Source organism: Bradysia coprophila, unplaced genomic scaffold, assembly GCF_014529535.1.
Source record: "Bradysia coprophila strain Holo2 unplaced genomic scaffold, BU_Bcop_v1 contig_232, whole genome shotgun sequence".
In the NCBI taxonomy this organism is placed as follows: domain Eukaryota; kingdom Metazoa; phylum Arthropoda; class Insecta; order Diptera; family Sciaridae; genus Bradysia; species Bradysia coprophila.
The window spans coordinates 10,700,676-10,724,595 of NW_023503493.1; the positions used below are offsets into that span (position 1 = coordinate 10,700,676).

Here is a 23,920-nt window from a genome sequence, read left to right on the forward strand (position 1 = left end):
CACTGTAATTTCTTCTTCACTCAAACGCAGCTGGATGGTATCTAATTCGGTTTCTGCTTTGACCCAACAGTATTTTAGACGAATCGCTGTTACCACTTCCGAGTCGAACGCAATAGATTTCTGTCATTTAATCCTTTGAGCCATACAATAACAACGAATGAAATCATTATTCGTTCATTCACAGAGGGCTGGAAAACTTTGAAGGAATATGATACAATCAGAAGCCCTACGACTGGTCTAAGCTATAGGTAAACAATAAAAGGGTTGGCTAATCCTCGTTAGTATCACATTACGTAAGTAAAGAGCGAATCGACACGTTACTTGAAACCATTTTCATCTAGGTAAACATTGTGTAAATAACAAGAGTTTATGATGTACATGGCCCAGATTTATTCGCAATCTTTTATTGCTTTCCAATCACGTTTACGATCGGCAATGAAGATATTGATATCATGAAATGGCATGGCTGATAGCATGGAATCGTCAGTACAAATAGGTATCCAATACTGATAATGAATGAATGGAGGATTGTTATGAACTGCACCAACTGCTAAGAATTTCAAATAGTTGATGCTGCACCTACGTTGTACAGATGTAATGCAATAAAAAACGCATAAAAATCTAATTAGTTTATAAAAATTAATTATATCCAAGAGAGAGGTTAGCAGTTAGCAGTTATGTGCGCCTTTTTTTGAAAAAAATAGAATTGAAAAAAAAAGAATCGAGAGGAATTTACGGTGCAATGCAACAAGTTGTAGACTTGTGGACGAGTGAAACAAGTTGATGTGCCATTTACAGACAAATTCTTTAGTGTAACGAGCTGCTGGCACATATATACACACCTCAAGAAAAACGAGTATTGAACGCATGGTATACGTAACAACTTCATTGGGGAATTTTCAATAATAATTCCAGAACAACAAAATGATCAGTTAATTTGTCAGTGTTGACTTCCGACTTTCGCGTCGTTTATTATCTCATGAGTGGTAATGCAAACAATCTGCTAAGTTGGATTTGAAACAATTATGTGTAATACGCATGAGATCCACATAAGGCACACGAAGACGTGACACAAACATCTAATTTCCTATTGTTGCCGATTGGAAATTGAGAAGAAGAAACGAATCAAATGGAAAAAACTGAATTTTACCACGCAATTTCCTGAAGTCACAAAAACAAACTGAAGATTAGACTGAACAATTCGTTTTTAAATTGAGAAATTACAATTTAATTGCCATAGATTCGTTCAAATTGTAAATTGCTACAAGGTTTTTGACTAGAAATCCATTTGAAATTGAACCGTAATTTGTTTTAATGAAAATTGGCCTTAAAAACGATGACATATCAATTTTCCCCCCGGCACGGCCACACCAAAAATGGCATCTATTGTTTCAGAATATAGTTGGCGTAAGCTGTACACGAATTATTCAATTGATTTCCAATGATGATCACTCGTAAAAAATTTTAATTATAAGAACTCGCAATGAGTAGTGGAAAGCTCAATGACCGATTAACCGATTAATTTTCGAGAATTTTTTATTTTCGTTCGTACACGTTTCTGGTTCAACAAATATGAGTTGCGGACCGTTTCAAAGTGAAGATTTTTTGGATTGTCGTGATTACTTTTCTCGATGTTGGTTGCGATCACGAAATTACAACGAGTGACTGCAAAAATTAGGCAGTCATCCGTACAGAGTTTTACAAATAGATACTCGAACGAAATAGCGAAATCCATTTTCCATTTAACCATTCTATCAATAGTTCGTTTTGGCGATCAGCCAAAATCATAGCTACTACCATTCTATCATCAATAAGGATATATCTATTTGCCCTTGATAAGCTACCTACAATGTAGGTAGGTTCTACATTCGTCCTACCAATTCCAGGCCTTTTGATAAAATAGATATTTTACTCTCAGTACCTTGCTACGAAAAACTGCCTTTCCGAAAGTTCTTGCACAAATATATCCAACCGTGCAAAATACATATATATGAATGAAACAATGTATTTAACGAAACCATGAGTGTCACACACTCCATACAGTCTGCTCTTTGTTTTACACATATTTTACACAAAAGCACGACAAGCTCATTGTCACAGAAGAAATATGTTATATTGACTTCAGCAATGCCAGAAATGTGCACAGGTGAACCCGTACGAACGAAAATCGATTGAAATCTCATCGTCATCAACTAGGCCTTGGTTAAACACCATTTGTTTACAAAAATCGTATCCATCGTCAGAGCACATGGTAAGACCATATGTTCGAAAAGACATTATGAAAATGACTATACCCGGTATACCGTCAAACGTCTCAAGCTATAATATCGTTTCTCCGAGAGAGAAAATCCATCGCAAGTTATGATTGTTCTCTTTTACTGCAGTTCGTGATCAGAGAAAGTAAATATCAAAAGATTGAGAGGTAACCATACGAATGTCTCGCGTGTATATGGAGAATGGAATTCTTTTTATGAAGCGAAGAAGTGATGTTAAAGCAGAGCAGTAATTATATGGTTACTGTCAGTAATTCATGTAGTCATTGAGAGGAAGGCAATGAGTAAAGTACTTAAGTCTTTCACTCGAAGATTTGAATTGTAGTTAAGAATTCGTTGCTGAAACTTTGTTCTGAAAAGTCAATAGCACATTTTACCATCGTTTTTGTATGGAATTTTTTTGGTGGATTATATAACATCGGCTTAGTTCCATCGTGTATCCATCTAGGGCGAAATGTGACTTTTGTAGCAATGAGAACTTTGTCTGGCAATTTATCATTCGAAATGATTTTATTGACCGCTTATCGTGAATAGATAAAAACAAAAGTCCGTCATAAAATCCAGAACTGAAAATTCGTTTCATTGACTGATAGAGCACAGTTTACACAATGCTTTCGATAATTCCACAATTATTTCGGAGAGACATTAAAATGATGTTAAAATTGCGATTAACCATTTTTTAAGTCATGCATAATCAGCCGGAGAGGTCACATAGTTTAACCATGGCAATAAAAATGTTCATTTCAGAAAAAAAAGTTTTACGAGAAGAAAATATGCTTAAGATTGGCTTTCTCTTGGAATTCTCGGAAGTAACGCTTTGATCGAACATATCTGAATTCATGAATTCATGAATGCATTCTACACTTATAATCACGTTAAACCGTGATGTGACGTTCGAGCAGTGTTAAAAGATGAATCAACATTCAACGACCATTAAGAACATACATCGAATAATAATCATCATGAAAGACAACCTGTTTCAGCGACCGTATACACATTTTTCTCTTCTGGTTTTCTCGAAAAATCCGAGGAAGAGGAATCAAAGTAGAGTTTCGTGACCCTTCCTTTTTTATTGTTTCTTTTTTGTTGTACAACGTTCTAGCCGGTCTAACATTGTTGTAAATCTGGGACCTTTACATTAAAGCATTTTTTTGTGTGTGTAAATTTAGATATTTTCTCTGCAGCCGTGAATCGTTGGATCGTAAATTCTTTTCGCTAATTTTTTGCTTGTACCATCAAACTGAAATTATGATGATCATCGATTTATCTTAAGTCATTACAGGTTCATAAATTACATTTTTGTTACATTTCTGTTTCGGTTTTTTTTTATTGGAGATGATGGTTTGGATTTTATGCACACGTAAAGAGGTAAGACAAAATGCAAAACCACGATACACACCAAATGATCGACGATAAATTTTTGTTTCAAAGAAGAAGAAAAAAAAAAGTTGTTGCCTTTAACGGTACTTTAAATGTAGGTAATGAAAATGATGAGCATGATGGCACGTTAGCTATTATTTTCATTAACATTTTTTTCGGTGTAAAGATGAAGAAACAGCAACAACAACTCTCGAGTGGTTTTGTTCACTTATTTATATGATCTTAAGCGAGACGTTCAGATACACAAGAACTTGACAATTTTTTTCTTCACTTCTCTCATTTGACTATAAACAACGAAAGAAACAAAAATATTTTCATGATCAACATCCGAAGATGAGATGTGATGGATGGTGTGTTATTTTTGTGCTTGGTGAAATGTATATCGTTGTAGATTTAATTGATTTGATTATTGAGATTTGGCTTTTGATTATTAAGTGTTTGTGTATACATTTCTAATCGGTTTTTTCTACTTCTTCTTGCCTTTGTATCTTTGTGATGAAGATTTTTGTCGTGATTATGTTTGAAATGAATGAAAGTTGGATATTATAATGTTAGGGCTTTCCTACATTCAGATGGAATATATGGCATTAATGACGGTTAATTATTTTGTATTATGCGCGGAACATATAGGTATTATAATACACAAAAGTCAATTCAAAAGTGAAAATATCTTCTTCGCTTTTAATTGCAATGGGAATCTATCACTCCAAAGTGATTTGTGTGACTATAATGAATTGATTGTAACCAATATTCCGAACAGTACATGATTAAGTGAAAGTATATTAAGGAAATAAAAGGCCGTGGCTAACAGCTTTGTATTCATTTCATGTACTGGACCTAGAAAAATTATGGAAAGAAACCTTTCTTGAGTTAATGACATCAAACGTCCCATAGATTTCCTTTAGAAGATCGATAAAAGTTCGAGTTATCAGCTACGATCAATGTGTCCAACTCCAACATCTACTAGTTATTTGTGAAAACACTTTTGATTTCATCTATTATCGAAAACGATGACAAAAATATGCGATGGCTCTCGATAGAATTCTCTTATATTACCATATGTCTATGTTACAACAAGTGAAGTAATAGATTTCATGTGAAATACATAGTGATTCTTTAAACGAAAGAATGTCAATTCGACTGTAACAACGGTAGGAAATTAGATTTGAAATGAAAGCTGGATACTGTGGACGGGGAAATGAAGTAATCATTGTCCGTTATACATTGGCAACGTTTAAAGGTCCCACTTTGATCCCTCGATGGTTTGACTTGCTTTTTCAAAAGATCTAATAATTACGTCGTGATACGACTGTCGTTTTTGGAAGGTTAATGTTGCTGTTGTATATATATGTGAATTGCAGTCTCCGACCTGCTGTGAATTTGGACGATTCCCGAAGAGCCTTTTGGAATTTGGATTTTTCTATAAACTTTTAAATTTCTTATCTTTTTACAAATGGGTTCTATGTAGTTCCCGAGGGCTATTTCGAGTCAACGAAACCCTGCGAGTAAAGGATTCAAGTGATCAAATTTAAGAGGCTGACAGTGTCGCTTTTTGTTTTCTTCAAGAGAATCGGCGCCTCCTGAATGAAGTAACAAAAATCGATTGTCTATTCTTCGATTGATCTTATGCCATTTACCGCGTGAAACAAAGAATTGAATCAACAAAAAAAACGAACCAAAAAATGGAATAAATAATTGAACCGACAAACCTGTACTAAATGGAATGTAAATTAAAATGTTTCTATGCCACCAAGCCTACACGTTCAATGACACAAATACAAATAATGTGAATGGTTATAAAATCGGCAGGGGATCTAATGTGATTGAAAGACCTATTTTAGAACAATCGAAAACTGATAAACCTAAGTGCTTTGATCCAATGAAAAATTATGCCATTAGAAGGATCAACAAATTTCGAATGTAAAAAGACCTCAAGCAAATGAATGGAATTCAAGGTTCGTTCAGGTTATTCACCATCATCATATGTTGAATAACAGTAGAACAAAAAAAAATAGTTTATTCCTCCTTCATTACTATATCCACGTATATCATTTTCGCTGTATAATACGATACCGAGTTGTTGTAGTAAATGCACCATGGATAATACATCACAAACACAGGGAGAGAGAAAAAAAAATGTATTTAACAAACGACTTCGGTTGCCATAAGTAAGCTGTTTGAGCATTTAATGCATAAAAAAATGTGGTATTTGTCTGTCCTTGTAAACTGAACAAGAAATAAAGTGCTTCGATAGAAATGTTTGCACTGGTTCGTTTTAAAAATGTGTGCGTTCGAATAAACATGGGAATAAACACTCATAACAAAGGAATGTTTTGTCGTTTCCTATATTCGAGTTTTAAGATGGAATAAGTGCAATTCTATGGTAAAAATAGAAAAGAATAATCGTCTTAATGTGTAAATAAGCAAAACACACTTGGTAATGAAGTTATATATTTAGCAAAAGTCGAGACTTATGCCATGACTGGATTTGTATTTTTAAGGACAACATGGAAAGAATTATGATTAATACGAAATCTTGTGAAAGTAATAGCAATTTAAGCAGACTTCGTACATTTTTTAAACGAGGGAGTAACAAAGGTTAAATACTTCGATTGGAAGTGTGACCCACAATTTTGTAAGAATGTATTGATCGACGAAGATTTACCCAGCAATTATATACCATCGATCAAACCTTACAACTGATAGCATCAGATTTTTTTTATTCCACAAAGTGCAATTCGATACACGTAACTGCCTTGATAGAATTAAATATCCGCCGGTCAATCCATACAATCTTCTATTCTCACAATCAGCGAGTTAAGTTTTACTTTCACCATCTTCAATGCTTTTTTATCAGGTAGTTATTATAAAGCCATTCAACTTTCGAACAAATTGTTATCTGAAGTCAACAACAAATATGAAAAAAAACTTAAATTAACATAAACGTATTTACAGTTGCTATGAATTGATCAGAACAGTACACTGAAAGAAAAAATCGGGCCGTGTATCGGACCTCGTAATGCTATTTGCCTGTATACTTCGCGTAACGTGGCGCTTGTAAATTATACACCCTACAAGTAAACTCTCCGTGTGATACATGCATGATTTACGTACATTTTATATATCAATTTTAGGTTCGAGGCAACGTCAGACCTTTAACAAACGACAATTCGCTCATTTTAAAATTCCGCACTAACTCGAACAAAGGAAATATTTTTCATTTTTAACCTTATGTTCTCCACTACACTTGAAAAATGACGTTTTGTTGAAGCTTTGACAGTTCGGGGTCGAAAATGTATATTTTCGCTCCTCTTGTTTTGACAGAAAACGGTTAATCACACCACACACATTTGACAAACGTTGTGTTCACCTTTGGAAGTAAATAGGAAATTCCACCTTCATTTTTGTTGGAATTTCCTATTTTCTTCCCCCGAAATAACAATTTTCATGCTCCGGGGACGACGATGAGGTCGTGGTGCATGAGGAATTACCTGTCATGCAAGATTTATTTTAGGCACTTTTGCTTGCAGATTGTGAAATTGCCTAAAATCAATCGTACAAGACACATACGTAAAAATCTATTTCAACATCTCTCAGTCAACACTTGACTCTATAGAATTCCGAGGTCAGTTTGGTACCTGGTCGATGGACAGTCCCGAAATGTTTTTATTTCAGTGTAATGTTACCGCACTGCATTGTTTTCTATTTCTAAAACTACTTCGGTTTTGAAATTATAATGAGCAACCAAATTGAAAGCCTACATTGTTTTACAAAAAAACGTACAGATTGTAACACAAAGACACGGTTAGAGATACGGTTATGTCATCTGTTATCGACAGTACGACAAAAATATTCGGTGAACTTATGAGCTATCATATATATAGCAAAACGATGTGTTAAAACTAATGAAGTAAAAGATTTTGTATAAGCCTCTTGAAAATACAAACATCAAATGAAGTAATAGATTCGATACCTATCTATGCTGGACGTCTGAGGGCTTCATAGTAGATGAATTTTGTATAACAAGTTGAGTGTCACAGCGCATTTAAACTGTCGACAGACGCTACCTCTCCAACAATATACAGTATACCTTATAACAAGATCTAACAAACGAAATATAAACAGCAAATCGACTGGAATCTTCAAAGATTGACGTGTTTCATTTTGATGGATTTATTCGACCCATTCTATGAATAAGAAATAGACCGCTAACCTAGCGGACAGAAACATACACCGCTTCAAATGGGCTTGCTAAAACAAAATTCATAAACAAATGGTCTATATTCCGTAACAATGAGACGTGCATAAATAATAACCATATGTTTGCATCAGAACTATCGAAATGTTAATAGGAACATAAACTACAAAAGGCGTAGAAAACATATTGTACAAATCATGAAAATTATTTATTTTCCCTCTAACTATCGCATTGAAAACCTTACGATAATTTTAATGAATTATACCAGTCGTCGACCTACTAAAGAGGAAAAAAAAACTTGTGGTATCGGGACTTGTAAAAATAATATTTTCATTGTTTTCGATTTGCAGCCCATATCGTTTCAGCGATTAAAAAAACATAAAAATGTTGTTGTGTTTATAGTGCAGATAAATTTTGAAACTAACAAACAAAAGACGCGCGTAATTTTATTGTAACCATTTAATCTCTGTGTGGTATGCCTGTGTGACTGTTCAACTGCTTGCATACTTTCTTCTACTGATGATATAAGCTTGCAACGGAAATGCTAAAAGATAACATTCGTACTGAAAGACACAAAAATAATAAACAAGATGGATGTATCTCCATCGATAGATAACCACCAAGCCGTTCCGGAATCCTTCAAGCGAAATGCAACTTATTTTTCTACAACAACAACAAAACAACGAGATATAATTCCATGCTTCACTCGAATATTTTGATAAAAAAAACTTTGTTGTTGGTATTTTTGAATAATTGCGATAATTTTGCGGTTGATTGGCTTGTGGGCATATTGTATGCAGCTCAGTTATACATTTTATGTATTACTATTCGAAAATGCGCAATTTTCATTTTAAAAGCCCATTGATGTCTAACATCACAACGGATGATAATCTGTTAATAATACTGCCACAACACACCTTCTTCTATATTGATTGCATTTCGAGATAATCGCGAAATTAAATGAATTGAAATTGGTTAATTTTCATAAAAGCCGTTAGGTTTCATTTCACTATTATAGACTCCTATTATAACATACCGTACCATCGCGCCGTCAATCTGACAAAGAAATTTTCGTTCTATTATGGATTCGAAGGATTTGAATATTGTCAGACGAATGTACGATTTACGATTGACGTCGTCGCTCCTACATTAGGCATTACATATGCGGATTTAATTATAAAATGAACGATCGAATAGATGCAGTTCAACGATTTGTATACCTTGATGGTTTAACCATCAACATGTTCTTCCTTATTTTTGCAATAATTAATAATTCTTTATGCAAGCAGTATAGGCAAATAATGGTAACTTATAAGTGTGAGTGCATATGTTCCTCTGAAAGAATCTAGAGTTAAGGTTTTAGATCGGTTGTAAAGTTTTAATTTTTTGAAAACCAATTGTGACCATTTGAAGATTTGAATGAATCTGGAGTCGACACAAGCGTTAAATCAACATCATCTTGATATTTGATAAATATGTTGTTCTGCTTATTATATGAAATATTGAGAGACCCTTCATTCGAATCTCAATGTGAAGCAAAACGTATGGAAAAGTGATACACAATTAGACTGATCGGCAAAAATGTCAGTAAAAATTTAATCAAAAATCGCGTTGACAGAATCACCAGATAGGCACCTAGACCAGGTAACAAACAAATATTGGGAGCTTTCATCTTGTGAATCACTAGTTGTGATGTCGTATTTCGTAGTTTCGTAGTTTTGAAATGAATCTTTGAGCCGTTTCTATCTCCCGAGGCCGAAACAGTTTTATTTCTGAATCTTCTGTCAAGGACCGCTTAACGTGAACAATTTTTTTGTGTCTCTCTGCGTTGTCGTCTGTCCCACCACCGCTTTTTTCAAGCTAAGGTTACCCTGTGTGTCCACCTCGCTGTAATTGCTGTTTTGAAGAGTGGTTTTTGAACTTAAAGAATGAATGACGAAGAACAAGAAAAATGAGTTTTTGTTTCCTCGTTGAGGAATAAAGTGGTGGAAAAGAGACTCGTTTTTGATTTTTTTTGTGAATAAAGAGAGATTTTGATGAGCCTAATGGCACATCCTTTGTTTTTAAGACTTGACCCGTTAGGCCTTTCGACGTTATTCGTTCGTTTTGATTTTTCGGTTTTCACCTGAGCCATGGCTAACGCGACCTTATATTGTAAATTTCATGTATAACAAAATGAAGTAAAAGACTTGAAATACATTTCTTGAAAATACTTAGATCTAATGAAGTAGTAGATCAGATATGGTTAATCAATTGATATACGTGTGCTTTTTATTAAAGGTTATAAAGGGACTAATCATCTGTTATATCGATTGTGACGGCATGATTGACACTGGTCAATGTTGCCAAAAGACAAATTCAACTTCAAAATTTTATGCAAAATTCCCGGCAAAATCACTAAACAAAAGAAGTAGCAGATTACGCAGTAATCAAAAACAGTTCTATCTAACCGCAAACTTGCCTGTGTGCAACGTAACATAAAACGTAAACACTCTAAGGAATGTGAGCTTAAAATGTCTCTTTAATGTTTTAGAAGAAAGAAAAAAGATCAAGCCGAAGAAACAACAACAAAAACCTGCTAACGAAACACTTATTCAACTTAACTCTTAGCGGCACTTTTGAATCAACAGGAATTTCTTCCAATCTTTTAGCTTTAATAACCTTGACGCTACCTAAACAACATGGTACTAGCCCACACAACGATTCGACTAAGGCGATTTGTTGAGCCAAATATGCAAAAAGTGTAACGAATGAATTTTAGCTGAAAGAAAATTAATAATTTATGAATGAAACAGAGGTCAATGTGGTGTTGTTTTTTCATCTGGTCTCTTGCCATCGCCGGTTCTGTGATACACTGATACAGTCACACGCACACAGCGACAGCAACCAGAGTGGAATCAATTAGTCAAATATTTATTATTCCTTTCTGATAAATATGAAGAAGTAAACGAACGGTCGTGTTTATTTAGTTCTTTTTTTTCCTCTGCGTCTCTCTTTTGACTTCTTGTCAGTCTTTGAACTTGATATCATCATAGTCATATAGCGGATAAGCAAATAATATGCTAATTGATACGTAAACATAGCAGTAAACCACATCGGTCAAGTTATTTAATTCTTTCTTCTTACTCTCGTAATAGTTTTTGTCCATAATATTGACTTTGCGAAAATTTTATTGAATAAATTTTGTTCAGCATCTTTATGCATACCATTATGGCAGTTTAAAGATATAAAACGCGGTTTTTGATTCTCACATTTGCATTAAATGTAAATAATTCACACCGCAGAAATTATGTATTGTCATTGTGTGACCGGACCATCTTTCTATATTCCTAATTTTCATAAATTAGATGTTTTGATGATTCATATGAATAATTTTCTCACATGGAAGTATTTTTTGAAGAAGAATTTATTCTTTTATTATCTTAGCTGAACCAGGAAATAGAGCATAAAACCTCAATCGGTTGACCACATATTTTGACTGGATCTCTTGAAGTGATTAAACATTTCATCAGTTAATGTCATCAATGAAAAATAGGCGAAAACCACCGTTTAATGTTGTCTTATACTTATAGGGACTATGTTCAAACGAATGAAGTAGAAGATTTTTCGATATAACCCAGTTTGTTGTTTCAACAATAGAAGCAACAGATTAAATCCTTAAATGTCGATACTGATAGCGTCGTTCCTCAAAGGTTAATAATGTACTGAAGATCCTTACAAGACAGGTCAACATGTCGATTTCATCACTGTATTCGACATCAAAAATTGAAAATTGAGATGGAACATCCAATCATTCTGACGCGGTTCAGCTATTCGTCGTAGCAGGGAAATACATTTCTGTTAAACTCTATGAACTAGCCACAAGATTGCCGTGACGTTATCACAGAATCTGCTCATGCAAAGGCCCTTTATCTTTCCGTTATCGACATAATTACAATGAACACATTTACGGTTCATCAATGTATTTACAAATGAGGAGGAAGTCTTACATTTCAATCTTATCTCAATGCATAGAAAATGTAGTAAATTTTTGACCGGCAGCAAGCAGCGCCTTTTTTCAGGAATTTTTCTTCAAGAATATCGCGAATCTCGCATATTTTGAGAATCCAAAGATTTTCGAAAAATTTAAAGAAACGGTTTCACAAAAATAGGCGCCAAGTCATGATCTGTTTTTATAGTTAAGATTTCTTGTGGTAATTGTAGGGACCATAATTAGTATGAAGAAATATGCTCTGAACAGTAAACAACCTAACCAACAATAAAAACGTGAAATGTCTCATCTACCCTACGTAAAATCAAATTTATCACGATTAAAATGACAAAAAAAAATTCACCATAAAACACAAACAATTTTTAAAATGTGTTATTAATCATAAAAAAAATCGTGTCTTCCACGAACTCATGCACCATCCACGTCCATTACAATTTCAAACATAAAACCACCGATAAATTGTATTTATGTACTGTGATGCCTACAACAGTTCACATTGCTTCTCGTCGTCAGTCGTAATAATTCTTTTGATTGTGCATTTATGAGTTAGTTAGATGCTAATCTCATTAGTAACGTTTGTGACCAAACCCGTTTTTTGTCAGTCGTCATATTGGATAGTGCCCGAAGGGAATGTGTAGTTTCAATAAAGCTGAATAATAAATATTGACAACAACACCGACAACAAAAAAAAAAAAACGAAATGTTGTATGTACAAGACTGATATCTGTGTCAATCTTGATCACGTTTTAAAATCCTCTTTTATTTTCGAAAAAACACCATTGGTTATGTAATTTTTCGTTTATTTACCTTCGTGTCGGAAATGCAACGATATTTCTCTGGTTGGGTTATGAATTATTATGAATTATGAGCGAATAGATAAGTATTAGAGCGTACGTTCTAAGCCGCAACAGAAATTCATAAACGACAATTAATAACACGACGCGAAACATCAAAATTTTTAAAAATTGCAATATGTGTGGCTAATGTAGCTCTACAGGGGGTAGACATATTAATTATTACCGTGTGTTAATATGGAAAGTATCGTAGAGCAATTAAGGATTGATGTTAAATGAATTGTTAAATCGTTCTCGTGTTACATTGGCGAATTATAGTAAAAGTACAAATTCATTTTTCTTAGAATTCGCTACTTCACCACGTTCCCTTTCTGCATCTATAGGTAATAAAATTTTAAGTCTATGCCCACAGTCCACCTCTGTCATTATTTTTTTTTGTTCTGTGGATTACGTGTTGATTCACGTAATGATTAGTTTTATCACACAAAAAAATATTTTTAATTTTTTGTTCGGAATACACTGTGAATAAACGCTGTGACAAATTGTTATTAGGAATGCCATTGTTGAGTGTGACCGCAGATAACGTGTGTACTTCACTTTTACAGATAATAAAATCTCTGTGACAAATCAAATTAAAAGTGAAATTTTCTTAGAACTCAATTAAAACAACAAGATGACATGTTCTGATAACATGAAATGGTATAAATTGAATGGATGACACGCGATATGAATTTAAAAATTTTTATTGGTTTGTCGCAATTCGTTTTAATGAATGAATTTTGAGTTTTTTGTCATTGATTTGTGAGTAGAGTTCCCGGTTATTTCATTTACTTACGGCTATTTGCTTGACCAAAAATTTTTGAATTTAGATGAGCACTTACCTGAAAAATAAAAGAAAAAATTTATTAGTAAATGTTTGAGTTTAGATAGGATGGTAGGAAATTCTGGAGTTAACGTAGGAATTGGATTAATAGTATTCGCCCTGAGAAGCTAAACAATTCGATGTTCTAGAACCGTTGTTGGACATGATCAACTAGACTTCAAAATTTAAATCTGTCGCCCTTGTATTATCTTTAACGATAGCGACTCAAATCTGAAACGAAAGGTTAGTTTCGTCCTTATCAGCTTAGGTAATGTTTGTTTTGAGAACTCAACAACAGCCTTTTCCGCCCCATCACAAGTTCAGTCTAGACCACGGGCTTACAATCATTTCCCAACCACGCCTCAAAGTATGCAAATACTATCTGAGGAAAGTTAGGCGCCTAACTGATGTGTCGCCTAAATGTAGGCTAGATGTCCTAACACAAATACGTCGTATTTGGATTACATCATTCGTGTCAGTCAGTGACTACCACCAAACATAGTGCAACTAACAAAATTATAAAGCTTGAGTGAACTTTAGGACGTTATGCTATATATTCAACTGGAAAAATTCAACGTCTGGCACAGGTTCATTTCTGTTCACATTTCACATTTTTTGAAAATGTATTCTTCATACACCCTTAGCACCTTCGGGTCTCGCTACTGGTATTATAACCATTAGCCACCAATTGATGGAAAAATCCCAAGGACAAAGAAATTTTTGTGCTTTCTGCTTCTTTTCGAGAAGCATATCCCATCCCAAAAATCTAATTTCAGCTGAACTAAGAAATGGTCTAACGCCCATAGTAAGAAGTCAATTTATAAACGTAAAACTCCACTTCTGTACTGTAACAGTACTATTATATAATTTGTCAGAGCGTATGAATTTATGACAAGGGGAATGCCGATGGTTACATTTTTCGCTTTATCTAGAAAAAAATTTCAAAGCTGTAAATGAACTCATACAACTTATCGCGAATTGTAAAGTCAATGATAAAGAAAGTGATACGAATATCATGACCTGCGCAATAATGGTGATATGAGTTATTTCGCAACATCGCAGTACAATAGGAATTGTTTTCTTCTTCCTGCTATATTTTGGTGTACTCAGTTTCTTGGTAATTTTACAGAAGTTTTTTTTTAACATACAGGAAGTCGATTCTTCAAAAACAATGAATGTTGTTTGTCAACAATCTCTTAGAAATATGACTGTGGCAATCTGTTATCAAAACCGACATAAATAAAAAAAAACAAACCAAAAATTACGACGAAAGTAAGTGACGACTTCTAGCGTATATTCCAATTCTTATGTTAACGCTGATGAAGTAAAAGATTTTGTATCAACCACAGGTGCGGATTTAATGATAGATGATACCGTGGAATACTTGCTTCTATGAATTGTGAACTCGTGAACACTATTTGTTTATCGAGGGAACAAAATAAGAAATTCTAACAATAGTGACGTTTTGTAGCCAGAGCGGATCGTGGTGAACATAGTTGTGTTTCATGAGTACAAGATGTGTTTGACTGTTTTTCTCTACGAAAAACCAAAACATCAATTTGTTCCTTAATTTTTCAAAACATGAACAAAGATGACAGTTCGGTGGAGAAATTTTCTATTTTCTCCCCTGTCAAATGAATAGGGAAGAAATACAAATTTTCTCCTCCGAACTGTCATCTAAAGCGTCAATAAAGCATCACTTTCTCATGACCTTTTGAGTGGAGTAAATAAGGTTAATCACCGCACATATGAAAAAGTTGATTAATCGTTAAGTTTTTGAATGAAATCTGAATGTTTCCGTTCAATGTACATAAGTTATCCCAAGAACTGATCTAATTGTACTAAGAGACAGGCTAATGTTCTATACTAATTCATAGCTTAACGAGCAAAATTAATCAAAATGCAAATCTTTCGTTTCGTATTAAAACTGTTTTGTTCGCATAGCATAATCGGTTATAACATGGTTAGCTTAACAAGCATAACTAATCTAAATGATCATCATAATAAATACATAATTTCAACTTTATAAATTCCCTTGTCTAAAGTGCACACATCTTAATCAGTGTTCCCTTATAATTATCGTCGAACACTTTCGCTTCGCATGGCTTGTATGAAGGAAAGAAACTTTTTATATTTAAATTGTTGGATTGACTATGATTAACATTAATTGTCTAAAAAGGTCACTGTCTGCATTATTATCCATCCAACAGTTATTATTGATGGACGTTTTATTCAAAATTTAAAATAAGTTTTTCACAAAGAAACGTTTTAGTCAACCAGAACGGAATATCGTCTCTCACACATACGGAAAATGTGTAGTCCATAATTCATGTGTAACAAATCGTCCGAAAGATATTTTCATAATGTGAAATGCATTAAGAAAGAATCTCTCTCTCTTCGTAAATGATTGTTTAAATGCTTAGTGATATCATGAGTCGTACGAATTGATTTAAATTAATTTCCTCGGATCGAGTGTGTGTATATGGTATAAGTGGAATCATGGTTGATTTAATTGAACGACGTCGATGACTGTACGAAAGAATTTTTTTTTTTAAGAAAAGAATCCAATTTCAATTGGTGAATTAAAAATGAAAATGTAAAGCCTGTAATGTGTCAGTCAGTATATCAATTACAAAATTCACTCTACCCAGCCGAATGTTATCCGATTCGATTTTTGTTTGGTTGTTTAGTTGTTTCCTTGAAAGCGTATGCATGTTTTCTATTATTTTCACCCTAAAAACGTTGGACATCGTTGTTTATAAAATTTGTCGTCTATGTGCATATTTTATGCGTATAATAGCGATCGATGCATTCCTGGTAAAGGAAGAGAAAAAAAAACCATTCACGCCTCGTTTGTCGACTGTGCGATTTTTAATGGCATAACCCCGGGTACAACAAGCTATAGATATACTGCAATTTGACGGTGTATTATTGTTGTCAACGCTGTTAACGAGACACTTATGCACGGTGGAGTAGAAATACATGTCGAATGTAGACATCTCAAATATGTCTCACCGTCGTTTTCACACTTTAAAGTTCGTTTAGGGGGATTCAAAGTGAATTTAATCTGTACGACAGTTGAACGTTCTAATTAAAAGGATGTGAGACGGAGAAGAAATCAGCAGATTTTTTACCTATTGAAATAACGTTTCCATAGGTCAATGAATGTTGAGAGTTTGAGAGGTCAAAGCTGATCGAAAAAGCTATGGGATGATACTTCTAGAAGTTAGACGAAGTTGACAGATTGGTGAGATTGATAATCTCAAGATATGTGCGCCGACTGGTGCCAACCAAAATTTTTTCTTAAAAATGACGTCATTTTGCGCCGTAATCACCAAAATTGACTAAATTTGAATTGACCACCCCAAATATCTAGTAATTTCTAACCCAAGATTTCTCCATCTCGTCCGAAATATTCCTCAGTGTAGGAACCTAAAGGGAAAAATTAATTGCAGCCATCCATTCGCATCATTACCAAGTAATATAAATTGTTGCATTGCAACGAAAATTAAATTATAAATTTTAATACTGGCGCACACATAAAATGCGATACAATAAATTTACGTAATCAATTCACTTTCCAACGTGCAAAGCCGTTCAAATAAAATTCATGAATTTATTGGTTTTAAGTTGCTGTTTCGTTGCATTAAACGGCATCATTAAGCCGAGAAATGTGTAAATTTTCGATCTCTCCGCCTGATCATTTTTAATGGTTTTAAAGAGATCTCTTTTTCTGGTTCTGGTTGGAAATGTAAAATAATTCATTTGAATTATAATTTTCGAATACAACAACAAAAATTAAGTCATTGAATTTACGCCATTGGATGTATGGTATGGAAATCGACAGAGGAGGAATGAATGTTTATTTCGACCATGAAGTCTTGATCTAAATACATTTGTAAACACAATGTATACTGCTTTCCACTACTCGATTGAGTTAAAGACGTGAGAAGTTCAAAACTGAATCGAAGACAGTTTTGAACCGATTGTCAGATTAACAACGAAAAATGAATCGGTCAATACCAAGTGAAGTTGAATAGTGTGGAGCCTTCGCACGGCTTACCGGCGGCAAAATCATTGTTGGGAGAAACGGTATTCGACTCCCAGTAGTCTCTCTCCTGGTACATCAAAGATGGCACTGGGTTTGTCGCTCAGCTTACACGGCACAATATTTAGGGAATGAAAGGGTCTCAAAGAATGGAACCATAGGCAGCTGTACTAGTAATTAACTAGCCCCAAATCCATTCCACGAAGGGCAGGATATTATTACTTTAAACAAATGAAGTACCAGATGTCTAAGATATTACGTACCTGATAACTACTTTAAGCTCTCAGTGATCCTGCTCCCTAACCATCTACGAACAGTCGAAACTATCAACATCAATTCTCGAAAGTTGCAATCCCATTCAGAGCTATACTTCAATGCATCGGAATTTCTTTGGGCTGAGCTGAGGGGCTTAGAGAAAGTTGAGGATGCCTATAATGGGATTCGATAAAGTTCCAGATGAATTTCTGAATACCGAACAGATGGAATGAGACCAAGAGTCAGAGAAGTGGATGATTAACTGGCTGGAGCATGTGTGGAATACGTAAGAGAAATGTACAAGCATTGATACCGTAGAGTCACCCAAAATTCATCATTTACCGAAAAAATTCAAATGAATCATTTTATGTAACAACAAACTGTACAAAAACAAACAAACTTGTGCGTACAGTAACAACTCACTTCGACACTTAATGTCTATACTAACGAATCGAATTATCTCGCCTTAATTGGCCAGTTCCACTTGATTTTTTCGTTCATCTATGCTTAAGGTTATTAATCTCCAATTCGAATTTCAAATTGCTAACACAAACGATAAAAACGTCGATGCAAGAGACCCAGAAATGTTCTTAAAGGCGCCCAGTGTATGAATCATACTGCTTGGAATATTCATCACTTTTTTTTTGTTTAACTCATAAGTCATTTCTGCGCAAGCCAATTATTCCTCGGTTTGTACTTTGCACAAGTGTTCAATGTTAAAAACACAACGTGACATGAAAACTTTTCTTTTGCAAACTGATATCGGTGCAATGTGTGACGCGCTGTGTAATATTTTTTTATGTAGATTTTCGGTTGACGAACAAACCAAAATGCTAATACACCCATTGCGATTAAACGTCAGTTCGTTTTTTCTTCTTCCTCTACTTGCTAATTTAGTTGGTGTTTTTATTCTAATGAAACATTTCTTCATAATATTGAAGTTAAATTTAAAACTATGAAAACAGCAACAGAATATTAATTCTTAGCATTTCCAGTATGATAGACGAGACGACACGACGAGAAAAAAAAAGAACAAAGTTGTACTCGTTGTGCTGGTAACGCAAACTGTATTGTAGGTAGAACGACTTTACATTTCGATGTGAGATGAAATAACCGATTGAATTTGGTAGGCATGTACGAGAAAAATATGAAATGAGACAACAAAGGCACTTTAGGAATTGCTAAATACTTTACACATTAACAATTGAGTGGATTGTTTTCAATAAACTCTTTCTTCTTCTCCAAGACGTCGCGTTGGTTTCAATATAATTTTTGTTCTACAAATTTTTTGGATTTTTTTTACTTTCGTTTTCATATTCTCATAAAATTTGGAGCGCTGGGGAATTCTTTTTTTGGACTTGGTATGGAAGTTGTGAAATGTATAAATTGGGTATTTCATAATTGATTGTAACGATCGTCAATAGCAGTAAATTGAAAATTGTTTGTTGAGTCAGCAAAATTATTCGCTTTTTATTATTTACAAATTTTCAGTGTCAGGCTGCTTTTATTCAGCAGAATTATTGATCAGCAAGTTTATAGTTTGCAGCACAAATTATCAGTTTATTGACCAGTAAATGTGTTATATTGAGCTATCAGCGAAATTACTCTTTTCGAGAGGCAGAAACGTACAACAAAAATAGCCGTCGATCTGTGGCTAGTGTGCTCTTTTAAAGTAAAAGGATTTTCCAAGCGAACGTTTTTTTCTCGCACTAATGAATTTGAGAAGAATTGTCTCTCTCAATAAACAGGTGCCTAACGAGATGCTCTTCCTCGCTGAGTAAAAAGAACATAAAACGGCGAACGCACATTCTCATTGGCAACTGTCTACAACATTGTTGATAGTTCCCACTCAGCAAAATGCGGTGAAATAGAATCTGCTGATTATATCTTTGTCAATGTCCAGCCCTAATGAGAGCTTGGTTCAAATGTTTAGTCTCCACTCCACTACAACTCGCTGAGGAGTCTTAACCTTAAGTATATCATCAACTTTCTGAACGGTAAAGAACCAGTTAATTAGTGATTGCGGGTACGCACACTGCCGTGTCAAACCAATATAACGTATTGCATTTGTGTCTTTGATTCTGAAGAGCTTTCGTGTGCTTTGAGCTTCTTTTGTATTTCACTGAAATGTTCCACTTCTCCAATTGAATCCAAAAGAAGCTTAAAGCTTTCGAAAGCTCCACAAGGCATGCAATGTAATACGTTATTATCGGTTAAAGCGGCAGCTTGTAGTCATCCCACTTATCAAATCATATCCTAAAGTCCTCAAGGTGTAGAAAATAAAAATTTTTGGGTCACGCTACTTGAGGCTACATTTCACCCATACATTTCAACCGGAGAATTTGTTTATTTATTCCACTTTTCAGTTAAACATATTCAATGAAATGTTCCTATTTGCCCACAACACATTTTTTTCGCGTTTAAAGCTGACAAGGCAATCGAGTTTTAATTCGAATGCAAAAAATAAAAACTTCAATTCGATTGTTTCTTTGTCGTGTTAATGCAATGTGAAATTATTGGTTATGAATGTGTAGTTCCAGACAACACTACTGCATAGTTCTGATTTAATCTTCTTAATGAATCGATGTTTTGCTTTTGCTATCTTCATCAATTCTGTTCCTCATTGTAATGTAAACAATTCGAATATAATGTCCGTCCAGTCCTCCCCTAACAGTGTAAATGCCATGCACTAAATCACTCGATTCGAAAACGAAACCATACAAGGAAATGTTAAATGTTTATCCAACATTTTGCGTTCATATATCCTAAGCTGCTATAAATGTACGCAGCAAATATGTATGTTATGGCAGACGTCTCAATGTTACATCATTCGATAGTTTGTTTGTTATGCTGTAAACTGTGTAGACTATGGGCTAAGAGTCATTTTCTGTTTTAATAGTTTAATGGCTTAAGCAAAACACCAAGACGATCTTGTGTGTTGTGTATGTAGAAAATAAATTTGTAAAAAAAAGGGGATCGACGACAGTATTTAACGAAATACATAAATGGACAAATGGTTAAACAATAATAAATGTTTGAAATAAAATCAGACGAATTGAGTCATCCAGTATTTGAAAGGCAGAGGCAATGGTGCAGAGACAGTGAACCATAACGAATTGTTTTTGGGGAAGTATCTCTATATGTAGATATTTTGTCGATGAAAATGAAATCATGTGTGGAGAGTTTTGCATTTGCGAAGCTGAATGTGATATAATACAAAAGAAGAACGCAATTTATACATTTTTGAATAATTATCTTTCTAGCGGAAAATATTTGCCAACGACGAAGTTTGGATGTGAAGTATGAACAGATGGCGTTTTGTTCGTATTTAATAAAACAACCAGATTGGTTTTCTGTACGAAATAAACATTCGGGTGCATGTCGAAGAAAAAACTACTTCGTCCGCGGTCACAAATGACTGATTGGGGGATCAATTTTGTGAAATTAGTTAAACTCATTGCGTGGCTAAAATATGAAACTGAATTGACCGACCACCACAGCCTGATTCAGAGTCTGATCTAACTTGATTGGTTAGCCTAACCTGAAATAGTAACTTGTTTACCAAGGGGAGAAAATAGAAAGTTCCAACATTCGCTCGAGCTGGAATTTCCTGGTTTCTCCTAGAGGTGAACACAACGTTTTTAATGAATGCAAGGTGTGATTTACCGTTTTTCTCCACGAAATATAAAAACTTAAAAAAAAAGTGAGAAAAGTTCTTTTTTATTTCTTCGGGACTTTGTACTTTTATCACTAGAAATGACATTCGACAAATCGTCGGCAAAACGCGGGGCAAAACGCATTTTTTGTATGGCTTATTGAGGGGGAAAATAAGGTAAATCGCACATAAGCAAAAATCTTTTCCACAACGCAGGCGAGCCTTCGGAAGCCTTTTTTTAAACGTTGTGTTTACCTCGGGATAAAAAGTTGTATATCGACTTATGGCCCTCTCTACGCACCACAAACAACACCATCGAAAGAAAATTTCTTTTTTTTACCTCCAAATAACTATTCCCTTTGTGCTGTGCACCACTTCCATATTATAGACTAATTCGATACAGAGACGAAAATTTACTCATTTCATAGTAATCGTCAAATGTGGTCGGTCAACCCTAAAGGTGACTCATCTCCGCAGTCCGACACCGAAGCACATCCAAATTGATGTGAAAATATGAAGGTACTGATCCCAAATGATGAATGGTCTACCATGCCTGGCAACTTCAAAAATCGAGTTGTCTGGCACGATAGGTCTTCGATAACTTTTTTCCTCATTTCTTCTGTCATTTGAGCTTATGAGGGACTCAGAATGTCGTGGAGCCATGGTCTTGGGACTAAAATAATAAGGCTTAATTCTAAGATATTATTGTCTTCTCAAGGATTAATTCTAAGAAATTAAATTCCTCCAAACAAAACAACCATTCATTTTTGATTCAGTTCATTTTATCAGTGTGCTAGTTATTCAGCAGTCGATGCAAAATTTCGGCTTCGACTTTTACAAGATCGATGACGAAATTATCGAATTACTATTTTGATTATCGGTTTCGTCATTTTCCACCGTCAGATCCGACAAATTAAATTTAATGAAAATGTTAATAACCTGCCTCCATTCAAATCATTATGTGAATCTACAATTTAATAACTCCAATCTCCGTAACCACAAAAAATTCACGTATCATGTTGTCAAGAAAACATCAAAAAAAAAACAAAATTGAATCGGAAAGTCATTAAAACCCACATTTCCTGTTGCAGATGACTGATTTTTTGTAGATTAATAAAATCAACATGAACATTGAACAACACTGTGCACACACACTATCGCTATTATACTCGTTCAAACATCGTCCTGGTATAATAAACAGCAAAGGTGTAACTCATATATATCGGAACTACTATCAACTATACATTTTCTACGCAACCCATGCCCAACCATTAAACAATGCAGAAAAAAGCAGCTTCAATGGGTTGTCGTTTGTTTAACATTATGCGATTAAGCCATAAACATTGATCAACCAAATTGGCACGATATTATGCACAAAGAAATATGCAAAATGTTTTTCTGCAACGAAACTGTGCTAAACGAAAACAGGAATTATTCCCGTTCATCGTCATCTGTGCAGGTACTAACCTGCATCCACAGATTTAACATCCGTTTTGTGAATAAAAATTCGTGACATTAATTTCAAGGGAAGTATAATGAGCAATCCACTCGCTCTACTTTCGATGAACATGAACAAATTGATTTTTTTTTTGTAAATGACCCAAGTACAGAACATAAAAAATTCGAACTCGCAAACGATTTTGATTAAACGTTTTTTGATGTATTTCACAACCGGTCTCTTAATCGCGCATGTTCGTTTACGAAGATGTTTAAAATTTAAAAAAATTTGAGAAGTAACGGATAATGTTCATGCATTGACAAAAGAAGCCACCCGCGGCGTGAATTTTTAACTGAAATTCAATTGAAACATAAACAAAAATTGCGTAAAACACAACCAATTCGATGTGATTGCATTCCGGCCGGCCATTTGAAAATAAAGCCCTTTGTTTGACGTTGATGTTGACAGTATAAAGGTAAAGCAATGGGGGACAACAACAAATTAATTTCCCATTTATGACTTACTTGCTTGAGTTGCGTGAATTTTCACTAAGTCCGATTTGAATGTTTGTTGATGTCATGTTGATGTTTTTTTCAATGTTTTAAAATGTAAATTACGAATGAAAATATTTTAACGCGAAAATCAGATAAATTATCAAAAAATAGACTTTGACACAAAGCTAAACGATCACACCACAAAGACGTTAAGAATCGAAATGATGGCTTTGAACGAATTCACCACAAGTTTTGTTGGAAATTATGCTGTCGATAGAATAATTTTTTGACATTTGCGACAGATTGGCCATCTATGATGAAAATTGTATTCGATTTCATTTGGGTAATTTCGGCGCATTATTTTAAAAGCTTAGCCTGTATACCAAATTATTTCATGGTTAAAGCGAAAACAACACTGCACAGTCTCACTTTTCAGTCTTTGCAATGATGTTTTCGTTACATCGAGGACAATCATTGACTTGACTTGAATTCGCTTACAGATTTGATAGCTTGTCAAATTGTGATAGTAGTG

General features: G+C 34.4%; 1 protein-coding gene across 2 annotated transcripts in view; it reads right to left on the reverse strand.

Annotated features, from left to right (window-relative positions):
- The window catches only part of LOC119076536 (microtubule-associated protein Jupiter-like), a 76,306-nt gene extending 52,682 nt beyond the window's left edge, over nucleotides 1-23,624 (reverse strand). Inside the window, exon 1 of one of the 2 annotated variants that reach the window (XM_037183327.1) lies at nucleotides 23,419-23,624. In XM_037183327.1, coding sequence (XP_037039222.1) covers nucleotides 23,419-23,474 — 56 coding nt within the window. In that variant the 5' untranslated portion in view covers nucleotides 23,475-23,624. The remainder of the gene's footprint in view (nucleotides 1-23,418) is intronic. The other variant, XM_037183330.1, reaches the window with a different exon arrangement.
- Between the last annotated feature and the right edge of the window lie 296 nt (nucleotides 23,625-23,920).